The 15,982-nt window shown below is 46.4% G+C and overlaps 1 protein-coding gene across 2 annotated transcripts in view; it reads left to right on the top strand.

The window, feature by feature from the left end:
- The first annotated feature begins 5,042 nt into the window (after positions 1 to 5,042).
- Positions 5,043 to 15,982, top strand: part of gabrb4 (gamma-aminobutyric acid type A receptor subunit beta4) — a 35,565-nt gene continuing 24,625 nt past the window's right edge. Inside the window, exons 1-2 of one of the 2 annotated variants that reach the window (XM_029173485.3) lie at positions 5,043 to 6,241; positions 7,757 to 7,851. In XM_029173485.3, the coding sequence (XP_029029318.1) occupies positions 6,162 to 6,241; positions 7,757 to 7,851 (175 nt within the window). In that variant the 5' untranslated portion in view covers positions 5,043 to 6,161. The remainder of the gene's footprint in view (positions 6,242 to 7,756; positions 7,852 to 15,982) is intronic. The other variant, XM_029173486.3, reaches the window with a different exon arrangement.

Below are 15,982 nucleotides of genomic sequence, written 5' to 3'. Positions count from 1 at the left end.
GTCCAGCCCTTTGTTAGTGGACCTGGATGAAGTGGCTCAAAAACACAATAGGTTTAAATTAAGGCCGGACTGGCGTGACCAGCTGGTAACGTTACATTCCCAATTACTGGAGATCGCTGCCATTCATTTTTTCCTGGACTACCTGCTTTAAAGCGGCAGACGAACACGCAACAACAAACAGGATTTGGTTGTTTCCACATAATCTCGTATACATCTGCGCAAACTGAAGAGCGCGACGCGCTCGTAATGGACAGGACACGCGCTGATGGAATGTGGTTCAGTTCCTGGGAGAATTCCCTGCTCTTGTTTCTGATTGGACGAGAAAGAAGAACAACCTGCCGTCGCATGAGAACCTTTTCATTCCAAAACGGACGGAAAACCACAGACGCTGCCGTAGACGTCGCTCGCGTCGCCGCTTGTTTCTGTCTCTTTCTCTCTCGGCCTTTGTGTGTTTGTTTGTTTGTTGCTTGGGTTGAACTATCCATGCTCTACGCTACGTAGCTGCTTCCTTGCATCACTGTGCCGGCTCCTCTCTGTGGATTTAAAAGCTTTTTTAATGCATCTCAAAATATTTATGAATCTAAATACAGCCAGTTTGCTTCAGCAACTGAGTGCCAGTGTTGAATGCTGCAGAAAACCAACCTATAGAGTCATATTTGCAGACTCAAGCATAAAAGTCCATTTGGGCAGCGCCAGAGACTATTGACTCAGTATTGGGAATGGGAGGATGGCTAATGGGACTAAAAGAACATGTTTTTGTGCTGAGATGGATTAAGTTATCTCACCCACGGACAGCGGACTGTACCACCTACTTTGAAAGCATGGCCGAGGCTGAATGAACCTAAGGGACAAATAATTACTGTATTACATGTACAATGTGTGGATATCTGTGCAGCCACACTTGGGTCCGTGTATTTGTGTATTTGTACATTGCTGCATTTGACAGCGGAAGCCGCATCGAGGCCTTCTATCTATTCTGTCTTGTTCAGCTTAACTGCGAGGCACATTGCCTAAGGTCTGTTTCATATTGTGAATTAATTATTCTTTGCTGGAATTGCGTTAGTGTGTGTGTGTGTGTGTGTGTGCATGTTTCCATTTCTGTGTGTGTGTGTGTGTGTGTGTACTTTGTTATTACAAAGGAAATGACAGAGCAGAGTATTATTTCCCATCTACCACATCCAGACCTCATATTTTTGAATGCATTAACTCTATGGCTATTGCACATGCATCTCCAGTGCCAATCACATTCCTTTGAATTTGAAAAACGGAGCGGGTGAGAGACAGAGGACATAAGAGGGAGAAGGAGAGAGCGAGAGAGACGCATCAGGACCGGGACTGGGGGTACAAGGTGGCCACACCTCTCTCCTTGTGGCTCTTGCGCTTGTTAAAAAAAAATTCTTAAATGCAGCTCTGTGCACTGGAAAGCCTCTGCTCACTGAATTTTAAAATACCTTTGGCACCATTGTTTTTTTTTCTCCCTACAAGCTGCAAGCAGTCACGCAGCTGTTACCATGGCAATATCTATCTGTGTGAGGAATTCATTAACCCTTTCTCGCAGAAGTTCCGTGTAGAAATCCCACGTAGAATACAAATAGGAGCAGAGGAAGGGATGCTACCGTGCTATTTTTATGGAACACTACTATTTATGAAACAATACATACGCTTCATCCTTAGTGGAGAATCCACGGCTGCTTTGTTGTTGTGTCATTGAGTTGTCACGTCCCACTTCGACGTTTGAATTCAAAGAAGATTGAAATTAGCCCGTTTTTGATGCAAATAAGGGCGTTGCACCAGCAACCTCCCCTCTAGCGGAACAACGGGGTGACCAGCGGAAAATCTTACCCTACAACTTTAAGCCACGCACCGAGGGGGGAAAACTGTGGCTGTGTTCGTTTGGTAAAAGAGAAATCAATGGTATGCAGCTCAAAGGTGCATGTAGTGTGAATGATACTTGAAGATCACATGACTTTAGCGAGGGAGCGCCAGGTAGCGCTGAAGACTCTGTGACTGCTCTGCTCGTATCGATAAATCCCTCTAAAGATCACACCAGCTTTTAATTTTTCATTTTGAGCCTATCAATAAAAGGTCACCGGGGGTCCTATTAAACATGTGCACGCCAGATGTTCCGCAAGCGAGGAGCGCCGCTGAGGCGCCGCGCTAGCGCCCGTCCCTCCGTCAATAGCTGCTTAGCATCAAGTGTCGCACTTGAGCCGCGCTGATTGTGGAGCCGGGGCGACTGTCGGGGACGGGGGCCGCTCCGGTTGGGGAGGACACATGAGTGCTTGGGGTCAGCCTGCAGGGCGCCGAGCCCTCAGCCTCCTCACACAGGGAGGAGCAGGTAGGCTGTTTGTTAAGCAGCTGCTTCTGGGCTCAGAGCGGGACAAAAAGTGTAACCTTTGCTTAGAGGGAATTATTATTCACAGCCCCTCGTGTCATAAATACTGATCTGTTCTACAGTAAATATATTATGCTCTCGCCACTATGATTCTCGTGTTTATGATCAATCAGGACATGTTAATTAATCTTCAATTAACTTGGCTCAATAAATACATTGCCTTGAGAAAGCGCACAATAGATAGTAAATGGATGTCTTTTATTTTTATGATCCTGTTGATGAAGTCAGTCTGAGGCCATAAACTACAGGACCCCATCGTGGGTGTTATACAGTCTGAAGCACCTACAGTGGAATGATCAATATGGTGGATGGTTGATCATCGTTCTGGCTTGTTTATGTGATTATGTGATTTTCCTCTGATGCCGAAGCCGAAGCATTAGCATACGCTTTCCCGCGCCGGCTTCTCTGCGGTAGCTTAGCAACAATCGCCTGGTAGCGCCGCTCGCCGCTAGCACTCCAGAGCCGCGCGTTTTCCAAAGCCCCCGATCCGCCGCGCGCTCGAACCCTCATTTGGAGGCCTGTCTGACCTGCCTTTGCCTGGTGTGAGCAGAGCTGAAGTCGCACGGCATCCGTGCACTGATTGAAGTAATTTCACCTGCTGTCAAACCCCTTTTAACATGACCTGGCACCAAGCTATATCGCGCTCTGCCTTCACGGGGCTTCCAGACGGCTGCCCGGGTCAGTCTAGATTAGAGTCAGGAGATCAACTAAGCTCCCGTTTTGAGAGCGCGTGGAGACTAAAACCATCACATGCTCCCAGTGCGTTTCCAACTGCAAAGATGCTCAACGCTGAATCTGAAGAAGATTCCACAACGCACAAATGTTAAGTGTGCTCGCATTAAAACCCCTCTTAGAATGAAAACACTGCACATTTACTGAGGAAACGACTTGGGCGAAGAAAGACTGAAACATTTTGAAACATCTTCAAACACACGGGGACACAGCCTCTGCTACTTAGAGTCGATTGGGGTGTTTGACAGATATGAACAGCGGGAGGAAAAAGCGAGTGACTGGAAGGCACCAATGCATTAACCATGTGATACTATTTATATCAGAGGAGCAAGGGATGACCCAGTAACTCACATGTGTTATGCAACATATGAATGGAGCAAAAAAAAAAAAAGAGCATGGAACATGCCTAGATGTCCTTGTCATATAGATGCCAATTAGAGTTAATTGCAGTAATCTCTGATGGCTGTGAATGGGTGCAATAATGTGCATGAAACGGGCTCTGGGAGGAAGGAAGCCGCGACTGAGCAGGTTCCGCGTAGCACGCTGTCACACGTTCCACGTAAATGGCCCCACTTTGTGTAGTGACAGCCTCAGCAAAAGGAGATGGACGGCTCCCAGGAACACGCACATCAGGTGCTGTTGCATCGTCACCTGTGCATGTGTTCTGTAAACCCAGTCAACAATACTTCATTACTTTTGCTTTTGTCATCATTTGAACTGTGTCATTTGTTGTTAGCACACGCTTCCTGTGGCCACATGGCACCGTGTCTGTTCAAAATAAAGTGAAGACAACAGTTGGTTGGTAAAAAAAAATAACAAAAGAGGCATTTATTGAAATAATTAAATCACTTATTATTGCTTTTAGTCTATTGGTGGGTGGAGGCAGAATGAATGTGCACCTTTATTAATGAGCTGGTTTAGATCTGGGTCCTGTGACATTAATTACTGCACTTGGACATCAGCTGATGGCCGGTCACAGCGTTGCCCTCTGACCCGCAGCACGCGGTTACCCGTTTTCACACTATGTCAGTGATTATGGTTATCGGGGACAGTAATAGGCGCGCGAGCCGTCGTCTCCTTCAAAGTCAAAGCGCGCGTGTGTAATAATCTCCTTTTTGTTACCTTGACACCCAGGTAGGCATGACATCATCATCATCATCATCATCATCATCATCATCCACGGTGAACCACTGTTTGCCTCCAGTACGTTCAATGCTGTGACATCACCGCGGGTTGACCCCCCCCCCACTTTTCGCCTTCTAGAGGACGTCGCCGAATATTCAACATGGGCAAAGGCCAATGTTTCCAAACTGAAAACATGCGAGGCTATAGACTGATTGACTCAGTTATTTGTCACAGCTCCTGTGGCCCTGAACGTGACGCTCATGGAGCACGGCGATGATGAAGCACAAGTGGAGTGTGATAGCAGACGCGCTCCATTTGTTTTACATGCGTTATTGTAAAGTGCCTTTTCCTCCGTCGCAGCAGAAGCCGCTCCACAGTACATCAGTTTCTGTCTGCTTTTGTCCCACTGACACCACATCGGTGACAGCATCGGGTCTACTCCTTTAAATGAGCCTTTGCGCATAGCCTTCGAATCACCACAACTGCATCAGTGCTGGCTGGGTTGCTTAGCAACTGGACAGCACAGAGATCACTGAAGAAAACCTCCTCCTCTGTATGAAACACAAGCTTGTGTGATTCTTGAATTGTTGTGTGCGCGTCTTAGCAATTTCCAGCCAGGATGTTTACGTTTCCAGTGCAAAAGGGCGAGCCCTTGTTCCTGGAGGAGAATTAAAAGGCGCATCTGAATAAATAATAAAAATGTGCGCCTTCGTGCGCGCGCGCGTGTCCGAACGTGCGATTGCGTACGTGCCTGTCTGTCTGCGAACGCGTGCGTGCGTGTGTGTTTCAGAAAAATGTGGCAAAGTGCAAGAAATGCATCAAAACGCACTGGCACACACTCGCAGCATCCTAATGGGCTTCAGCGAGAATAGACGGACAATTCAGCGCATGAACAGGCTGTCGCTAAGGAATTCACCTTAGGTGCCCCCCCCCCAAACGGGACATTATTTAGAATTTCAAGCAAGGACCGGAAAAAAAGGGAGGAAAAACAAAGAGACAAGAGTTGCTCATCATGTCTCTTCGGTCGCTTGTTCGGGGTTTTGAGGAGGAGACGAGCGGACCATATTAACGCGCTCCAACGCCATTTAACGCTGGGCAGCGGAGGCAAGTGGACTTGTCAGATAGGTTTGCATCTTTGATCACAAACCCGACGTTGTGATACATGCATTGGCGTATCAGGGGGCATCCATATTTCTCGGCATCTAGCTTTTTTTTCACCAGAGGAGCGATATAGCCTGCTCTGACGTCTGCATCAGATATTACCCAGTGCTTTTTCAATGTGCATTTTCCCCTCAGTGACTTTGCGCTGATCTACATCATCAGCAGCGGCAACGGGAAGGGGGGAAAAAAGGGGAATGAAAATTTCATTTTTCTTTTTTTTAAACCTGCCGCTCCCTTTCAGCCGACCAGCGTTTCCAGCTCAAAGAGAGATCTTTTAACAAACATCACGTTGTGGAATAGTCTGGCGCCAGAGCATCGCTGGAACCATGCCTCTTCTGCAGATTTGGACTGGGAAATTTCATCCGCCAATTTGATCATCAAGAGGCTGCTGCTCAGTCATTCATGCCAGTGTTTGTGTTTTTAAGAGGAAGAATACTTGTCATCACTTTTAAAAGTATTGTGTATGCTGTTTTTTGAGCAAGATGTCTGATCTTCTGGTGTTGGTCGAGGGGCTCTGTGACCTGCACGGATTTCCATAACTGGGGAAAACAGCGGGGGCCAATTACGAGGTTTTTAAAATTCGAGAAGCCTATTTTAATGAAGACATCGCATGCGTAGATGTAGGCTAGTTTACTCGACATTTTTAAAAAGGCAATTATCTTTTGATTGCCAATTTTTACTTTGTGCATTTTCGGGAGGACCACGGGACTGGTTGGATTATAGAAACTAAATCTAAGGATTTGTGGAGATGTTGGGTCGTCAGGAAGATAAATTATGTGGAATTTTCTCTGCTCTGGCGGCTTTGTCCTTCGTATGCTTTGTTCAAAGGTAAGAAAACGCCGCTTGAAAAAATAAATAAATAAAAAACCTTTCACACCGATAGATGTAATTACCGGTCAATAAAAGCCTTGAATGTGGCAAATCGCATTAAGGGCATACCTAGCCTATTTATTAGGGACATTGGTGCCGATATATGCTCTATTAGACGCTGTGGCGCGTGCCAGAGTAAGACATGCGCATGCACGGTATCAAGCCTATTGTGAAGCGTAACCTACTCCCGATATCAATATATTTGTGTATACATATTTGTGTATATGTTTGGATGGGGAGGGGGGCACTTCTATTATACTCCTACTTAAATGACAGTCTACGGCTTCAGCGGAGGCTGCTGATACGATCAATTGATTATCGATTGATTACAGAGACGGTGAACACGCAGACGTATGTGTCTGTTGTCACTTGGCCTGTGAGCTTACTTATTTTTCATAAACGGGAACTAATGGCCCTGTTCATACCGTCGCCTTAATTACCGCTCGTATTGATCGGAACCGAATCGATCAGAATCGAAAAATTCATCATCTGCTGTTGCTCCGCATGGAAAGCGGGGACATAATATTCAACGTCCATGAAGCAGCGCATGTGGCCGCCGATGTTTACGGCGCAAATGACCGCACAGGGCTTCGAGCGCTCACTCTGTGGACCTCAGCACAGGCAGAATGTTCCGATCGGGTCCAGTTTTGTTGATTAAGACACTGATATACGTCCCTTGTGGCCTCCTCCTCCTCCTCGTCTGCAGCAGCAGCCTCCGTTGAAAGAGGACTGGCTCGCACTTTTCCACATTCCAGATTCATTCTGACATGCCTGAATAACACGTAAAGGTTCTTGTGATGCATGAGGTTTCACTTCTGGGCGGTTTCCCCCCCCCCTCTCGTAATGATGCTCTGAGATGTCAAAGCCACAAGTCCCGAGGATGGCCAGCTTCACGAACAGCTGAACTACCCATGAGCTAATTGAACAGTGTTTCCCTGACTGAGCCCAGGGCTAGAGCCTCTACCAGGGGAGCAATTTTAACCCACTTCTTCGCCTTACACTCATTCCGCCCTGTCTGTGACAAGGAAGCTCAGCTGGAGCGCCGGTTCCCCAGTCAGGTGGCGCAGGTTGTGGCACCGATGTTATAGGTGTCAGTCAGGCTCTGTGGACCATACGTTCCATGTGGGAATAGTGTGCCTCCAGGCTCAGACGGCCGCTCTGACAGCACATGTGGAGGCTGTGTATTAACCCTGAACCTGCTTAAATAAACCCATGTGAATATGACTGAGAGCTTATTTGCCCTTTCATCTTTATACTTAAAGAAAACTATAGGACAGAGCCAAGAGCAATGAATCCAGGTGTTTAATGTTGTTTAATGCATCCTGCTCACGCAGGAGCCACAAAGGTGGCATTAACAGCATTAACGTGGCGACCGGAGTATGTGCAGTAATCATTTTCAGGCTCCATCACACCGTGGGTGTGCGGCAGAGTAACGAAATGATCCTCTAAACACGCTGTGGTTTCTGCCCTCAGCTCCTCCACTGGAAGCACCGGAATGTCTGTGGCCAAGACCACCGTGGACAAGTTGCTGAAGGGATACGACATCCGTCTAAGGCCTGATTTTGGAGGTGCGTATTGTGGCCAGATTAGTTTATTTTTTTTGTTTGGGGGAGGGGGGGGGGGTTCAAGCTCTGCTGTTGGGGCTGTCTTCAAGCAAGGTTTGCGCACGTTGCTGTTTATGAGTCATTCCTGAGAAATCTGTCAAAGAGTTTTTCCTCTGGCAAAATATAGGCAGGAGCTTTCTGCTACCACGTTGTTACTATGCATCTAGCCACGTATCGAAGATGGCTGCTCTTCAAGAAGTAGGACACACCAAGAAGAGCAGTCCGGTACTCAATGCAGGACTAGTCAATGTATTGATTTTGAATGCCTTCACTGATGCTTCACATTCTTTCCTAAGCATTAGATTTGCCGCTAATTCATCATCACTCAGACGGTTTCATTAGAATACTGTTATTTTGATACAACAGAAAATGTTGCTAAATACATTTCATTAGATTCTGGCACTGGGCTGATTGTTTTACTTAAATTGGCCGATTTAACCGCGTCTGATGTTAAATAGGATAAAAAGCATTGAAAGCTGAAAAGCACGAGTGTGTGTCGCCGGCTGTTTAGGTGCTCAAATTCAATTCTAATCAAGGTTTTGGTGCAGGGGTCAGTTCGCTGCTGTGTTGAGTTGACGGGTGGCATCTGAGCACTGGTCTGTGCATCGCCACGATGATGACATCATAAGTTAGTACAGAGCAGCCATGTTGGGAGCTTTACCTCAGTGAAGGGTATCAGCGCTGGTTCAAAACCCCAAACATCACTCTTACACCCAGATGGGCTTTTATTATACTTAGTGCCTAAATGTATTTAAATGTTACATTATGTTCAAGAAGACTGCTGCATCAAACAAAATCACATGATTTCATGAAACACGATTACATGATCTGTCTCCTAAATACATACTTAAGTCATTTATGTAATATTTACAGATATTCTTTTCAACTGTCAGTCTTGTGACACCAGTCCTGATGTGAGAACAAGCAGTGGAATACATTCCTGCTCATAACCTTGCTCTGCTTGGGTGCTTTGCCAAAAACAGATGCTCCGATCAGGCTTTATGTGCCACAATGCGTTAGTCGGATGTTAGCCATTGTAATAAATGAGTTACAGTCGAGGTTGCGTCTTTGTTCCGCGTTTCTGGAGCGCTGCCATTGCGGAGCTGCCGTAGCTCGTGGAGCCTGTGCACGGGAGCGAAGGCAAGCGGCACCGGTGGTTCTCATTCCACCACTTTGTTTTGACCACGCCGTACAGCGGCGGCAGCTTGGAACGGCGGCGCTCCGGTTGTAGGCCGGCAGCTCGCGGACCCACTGGAAAGAGGGGAGCAAGTCGTACAGAGCGAGGATCCCAGGCAGCGAGTAGCTGTGCTTTGCCCTCGGGCCAGGGAGCTGTAGTCCATCATGTCTGGATATTTCCAACATCAGTCAGCTACTTCTGTCGTGACACAACTGCTGACGACCTTTAGCTCTTGAGACTTAACAAAGAGGATTTTAATTTAGCGCGATGCCGGGCACTGCGGACGGCTCCGGCTGCATCGACACCCACGCGGAAACCAGAACGTAACGCGATGGTGATTTGCCACCATTTTGCTGATGTGTGGCAGACCTGTCATCTTTATCTACAAATAAATATTGTCTTACAAACAACATAGATCAACTCTAAAATAAAAGAATAATAATTACACAGCTAGTGCAAACTGTATTTGTGTTTTTTCTTTTTCATTACATCATCCTATAACCTGAACCACGCATTCAGTTTCACAGAGAGTGAATGTCTTTAAAGACTTATATTTAAATGAACCATGTCTGATATTGTAGAAAGTAATTCATTGTGGGACTTATACTAGCGGTCAATGAAATATTTGAAATGGGAGATGCACTGTTATAGTTTTACATGCACAGTTGTCGGTCGTGTCTACTTATGTCAGGGCAAATGAGGAAAGATAAGCCCATCGGTCTCCTATCTAGTCGTGTGCTGCGTGATGATCTCTGCTGACTTTTGCATTGTGTCTGTGACATGACAGGCTCGCCACGATCTGTGTAATTACCATCCAAAAACTAATTTGGGCCATTGTTGTCAGTCATCAGGGGGATTTACAATAAAATATGAATATAATACTGTTGTTCGCAAGCTGAGGCTCAGACTAATGGTGGTCTCGGTGAGCGATTTAGCGAATGGCCGGCATTAAAATATAAAAAAGTGCAAAGTAGAGGATCAAGTGCACCACTAGCCCCGGAGAAACAATGACACTTTGAAAGAGGGCTCGGGCACTTTCAATGCTATTAAATTAAAGATGCTTTTCAATCCAGATGCCACCCCATGCTTTTTACAAAGCCAGCTTGTGCTATAAGTAGAAAGTAGAGTATTTTCCCAAGTGGGTGCAACCATTGTATGAGTAATTAATGAGCCCGACATTAAGAGACACGGGAGCAACCACTTAGTGGTCAGCCATGTGCCACGGAGGGTCTGCACATCCTCCAGTCTATCCTGAATCTGATTGGTTCTCTGCTCCAATAGAAAAAGAACATCAGCACATCACCTGCTGAGGTAATCAGAGTGTTGGCTACTCACAAGACACGCTTGGCCACATCTTCCAGTTACCAGTGGGGTTCACACTAAGGGACGGCTCACGTGCCAGTTGCACAATGGGAACATTGTGGTTGGGTGGAAAATGGAAGGGCGTCCCGTGAACCTGGCTCAATTCTTGAAGGGTCGTTGAAATACAGGGCGGTGCTTTATCAGAACTAAATGTCTGTCTCTGCTGTTGGGAACATTGGGAAGCTAATTCATTGTTCATGGCTTTTAGCCAGCCAATCAAAGAGGTCACCGAACCTTTTGAGACTTAGGTCATGTACAAAAAAACCCATAGGATTTGCCTCATAAACTCCGACAACTGAAACTGATTAGATGGTGAATAGAATGGCTCCTTATCCTGTCCTGTGCTGGCAGACTTCAACTTGACTTTGTCTGGAAGATGGATGCATTCCTCTGTAACCTCCCTGTAATTCAAAAACAATACGACATCCTGTAGATCTGGGAACCTCCTGTGATTGGTCTGCAGTATGTAAAAAATACACCAAATAAAAATGAAAACCAGCCTCCCAGAACTCTGCAAGCGCAAGGCTGGCTCTTTCATGTCTTATGGTGGTCAACCTTCCTCAGGTGATGTCCAGGTGCCTCTCATCTGTACCTTCCATTGTACAGTAGATGTTTACTCAAGCTGATTGATGGCCCCATCGCGACAAGGTGTTTGTGCTTGCTCCTACCGTGACAGACAACAGGAGACAACATTCGTTACGTGGGCACAACTTCTTGTCATCGCGCCCCTCGGGGTTTTGCAGAGCAAGATGTTTAGACACAGGAGGAGGGCCTAAGAAGATGACGCAGCACGGTCCAAGGTCTAATTTTCTCCTCCGCTTCATGCTGCAGATGACAGTCAGCTACTTGGAGTTATTTAAACCCAGAGGGGCCACTGTCTTATTTATTGTCAAGATGGCAGATTGGTGTGCGGTGTGCTGGCGATGAGACCATCTACTCTGGTGACATGACCTGAGACGCCTGCGAGCTTCTAGCGGCAGCACCGTTTTTTTGCTCCCGCGCCATTGTTAAATCGAGTCCCATCGCTTTTATTAAAACGCTAATTTATGCGTTCATTTGTCGTTGGCCAACACCTGCTTTAAATTTATGGACGTGTCTGTCTATGAAGCGTCAGTTGCCAAGAAACCAGCAACTGGCCAGACGGTTGACTCCAGAGAGTGTAAAAACACAAACAGGACCTTTTACCCGAGCAGCTCCTGAGCCACAAGCTGCCTTTTAGTGTTGAATCTACGCAGCATCTAGTGTCAACCAGGTGCAACTGAACCAACTTTACTCTGGAGGACCATAGACGCCATTTTGATTGTGACTAATAAATCAGTTTTCGCTGAGTTGACATTTTTTTACTTATAATAAATTCTCAAATGTCAGAAAAAAAATGACTGGCAATTTAAAACATAGTTCCATACGCGTCGCTCAGATGAAGAGATGAAGTGGAGGCAGTGTTCAGTGGCACCTAACCATTAGTTTTATAGACTGGAATCCTGTAACATGACACTTGGAGGCTTTTATGCAGCTGGTGTTTATCCTCTGCTTATCATCACCATATGCGTGAAACAACTTCCTGCGTAAAGGACCTTGTTCCTCGCTTTTACTGCTGCAGATGCCAGAGACTGGATAGTTTGTTTACAGGTGCAACATCTTCATTTCAGTTACAGGCGCCAAAGTGCTTACATGCATGTGCATTTATTTCTGCATCTAATTAACACCTCCTCCTTCCAGGAGTCGTGGACATCATTACGTTTTGCTTCAAGGGTACAGTACTTGTTGATTTGTTTGATTAGTTGATGACAACGTGTAGATCCGCTCAGAAACGACGTCATCAGCAGTGAGTGAATTTAAAAACGGGAGTCCGGTGGAGAAGATGAGCCTAAGCTGCTCAGCTCTCACCTCATTCCCACGTTTGCCCTTGTGGAGGACGTATTCCAGATCAAACCGCCGTCGTCACACGGACGGTTTTATGACCAGCTTCCGCCATTAACAAAGCGTGAAGGGTGACGCGATCAAGGCCGCGGACACGCGTTCCTCCCTGCCGAGCGCAATGGAGTGCAGGACGCTTCCGCACAGTAGGAACTAGATGCTGTTCTGAGCGCGAACAGTGCGAAGTTGACAGTACGGCCAACAAATGTCCTTTATAATGATGATCAGGTTCTAATGAAAGGCGGTGGTGCGGTGGGTAGCACTGTCGCCTCACAGCAAGAAGGTTCTGGGTTCGATTCCCGATTCTGTGTGGAGTTTGCGCGTTCTCCCCGTGTTTGCGTGGGTTCTCTCCAGGTTCTCCGGCTTCCTCCCACAGTCCAAAGACGTGCATTAGGTTGATTGGACTCTCTCCATTTCCCGTAGGTGTGAGTGCGTGAGTGAATGGTTGTCTGTCTATGTGTTGCCCTGTGATGGACTGGTGACCTGTCCAGGGTGTACCCTGCCTCTCGCCCGTAGCCAGCTGGGATAGGCTCCAGCACCCCCGTGACCCCGCACTAGGGAGTAAGCGGTTAAGAAAATGGATGGATGGATGGAGGTTCTAATGAAACAGCCACAGCATTCTTTTAATGACCAGTCCAGTGCATGCTGGGCTATGGTTTTATCTGTGTACAGGAAGCTGCATGATGCACTAAATCACACATAATAAGGATAAATCATTCACTGATCAAAGTAAACATTTATCTCCTCTAGGAAAGAAAAATAATGAGGTAATGTGCTTGGTTGGAAGTGGGAGTCAACCCAGCAACTATAAGTCAGCATTTTTATTAATGTGTCAAACTGGAACTGCTGGTTCCATCTACTGTAGAAGGTAGAGCTACTGTGTGAAAGCAGCTGACCTAAGCATCCAATAGAGATCAGCTCTTAATTACAAGAGATTTGATGATAAACCACTGCAAATAAATTGCTGCGGATGTTGGATTTGTACCATATGTGCTACGAGTGTACTTTTCTTACTTTTCAGCTTTTTCTCATTGGATGTTGATTATGTCAGCATTTACATTGTGTTCCTCTCCATCTTACACTGACCACGGAACATAATTCAGATTATCAGCACAAACGCAGTTCTGCGATGCTTTCCTAAGCGACTCTCCTTCCCCATTTTGCCCTTGTCTGGTGTAATAAACGGTGATCCTGGCTTAGTGTTTCTTAAATGTGGTTCCATCAGTTGAGTAGCGGGGGGAAAATAAATTTCGCTGAGCATACTGTAGTCGTGCATAAGCAGGATGACAAAGAAGCTGAAGAGCCTGTGAACGTCTAACAGAAGGTAATTTATGATCTGTTGTTCACGGGTGTAAATGGTTCTGCAGATTTTAGAAATCCATGTGACTGCGAGTGACGGTCTGTGGTGCACTGTAATTATTTTGGATAACACCCAAGGAAAAGTTTCGGATGTGAACGCAGAGGCAGGATATGTAACAGTGGAAGATGTTTTAATAAATGCTCACTCGTGCGCCTTTTAGGAGGAATAGGATAGAGGGGAATCTGTCCCGCTGCTAATGTCAACGCAATGTGACATTACTGTTAGTGGTCCTGTGAGAATAAAACAAAGCAGATGAAACTGATGACTACGAGGGTTCCTGATGGGTTCTGTAGGGTCATGGGAACCCTTTGTGCTTCCTGATGGTAGTCGCTATGGTGACAGAGGTTTTTGTTCTATAATAGTAATATATTCGGGATCTTTTCTGTACTGAACCTTTTAAACAAGCTTGGCTCAATGTCAAATTATTGATTCATAGATTTGATCAATGCACTTTTACAAATAATGCATTTCTCTTGCATCACATCAGTTATTCCAGTTCTGTTCCAGAGGAGGTTCTTCTAAGATGGCATCTGTAGCTGTTCCTGTTCTTTTATAGCGCACTTCACATTCGCATGTCTCCGTCTGAGCTGAATATTTATTTTACCGTGCACCGTAAAGGAATTTGACACAAGTCTATAATGGTTCAGACTGAAGGAGCATTAGCGTACATTTTACAGTTTAACGACCTTGACCATTAAAAAGCATCAATAGGTGCCAGGACCACAGAACTGCGGGAGCCAGACTTTATCTGTGGGGCAGCTTGTGGCTATAACTGTAAGCACTTGGTCACTGACTGCAGTCTAATGCCGCTCGGTGCCAGCTCAGCCTGCAGCCATGTCACCACAGTATGGTCACCTATCCCTGTCTGCCATATGCAGCCCGACTTTTACTGATCTCATTTTCCATTGACCCAAATGAGTCCAAGCTGCGGCTTGATCTCGTTTGCAATGGAAAAGCACTAAATGTAGCCACGTAACGTCGGATCAGTTGCAGTGAGACTGTTGAGGAGAATAGACACTTCATTGACCGCACAGGAAATGGAGAGCCTGCAGCACTTTACTGTACATCCAGTTGGCAATGCACTATACTGTAAGATAAGTGTAACTGATCTTAGGGTGTCCTCTGCGTTTTATATGATGAAAGCCTAAATGCTGTTACCAGAAATCACCTCCCGCACATTCAAACCCGTGGATGCGACTCGCATTTTCGCAGCTACTTAACGACGGGACAAGCGGGCAACTTTGCAGCACCGGTGACGCTACATGCTAAATGGCGGCCTGCTTTGCATAGAAGCTGATAGCACTGGTCGCCGTAATTCAGTCTGGACGTAATGCCTATTCAGCGCAAAACAGGGGTGTTTTGTCAGAATCCCAGGATGGATGTTGGGGCTTGTACAAGTGATATCTAACCCGATGACGGCCCGTGATTTATTATGGAGGAAACACGGGAAAACGTTGGAGCAGGATGCCCCCCCCCCTCCCTTCACTTAGATTTTCTATTTGAATTAAATGAGGTGTGTATGTAGGCAGGCAGAGGGGGGCAAAGGGTGGTGAGAGATAGCACGCGGGAGAAAAGACATACTTCATCTTCCCATTCAAAGTGTTGTTTTCAGCAACTTTGAAATGGAGGAGGAAAAAATGCTGATAGAATTGCACCAGAACTGTATCGCAGTGGACTGCAAAGCACAAAAGCCCTGGGTCAGGCGCTGGTGAGGCATCCTGCGTGCGGGGCGTTTTTTCCTGCCTTTTTGTTTCTCCTCCTCAGGTCCCCGGCGGCTCGCCTTATTCTTTTTTTTTTTTTTTTTTTTTTTTTTGAACCTGCTGTGATTGATGGGAGGTGTGTCCTTGACGGGGCCGGGGGTGTGGACCGGCCAAGGGCGAGACGCAGCGGCCGTCCCAATTGTTTCACACAGATAAACAAGGGGAGAAATGCCATTTACAGCATCTGGAGATTGACGCTGTCAGCCTCACTGCCGGCGAGAAAGCTTAAAAGCTCTTCGGCATATAAAAAGGGGGGTTCACATCAAAAGAGAGAGAAAAAGACAAGGTGGGATGGTGTAGATGTTGTCAACATCGTGAGTCAGACATCAGTGATTAGTGCTGTATATTTTTCCATGTCCTCTCGTACCCGTATGCAGATGTGGCCTCTCTCATGAGTACAGTATGTAACTAAGTGTCCAAAAAAAGAATCAGAGAACACAGATTGCTCATTTAAGGACTCAGGGATGTGTTTGTGCGTTGGACGGGGACGTTGTGGGTCCAGCGCCGTTGCCAATCAAT

Source organism: Betta splendens, chromosome 14 (assembly GCF_900634795.4).
Source record: "Betta splendens chromosome 14, fBetSpl5.4, whole genome shotgun sequence".
In the NCBI taxonomy this organism is placed as follows: Eukaryota; Metazoa; Chordata; class Actinopteri; order Anabantiformes; family Osphronemidae; genus Betta; species Betta splendens.
Note: the sequence above shows the minus strand (reverse complement) of the source record. Positions and strands in the feature narration are given on the sequence as shown.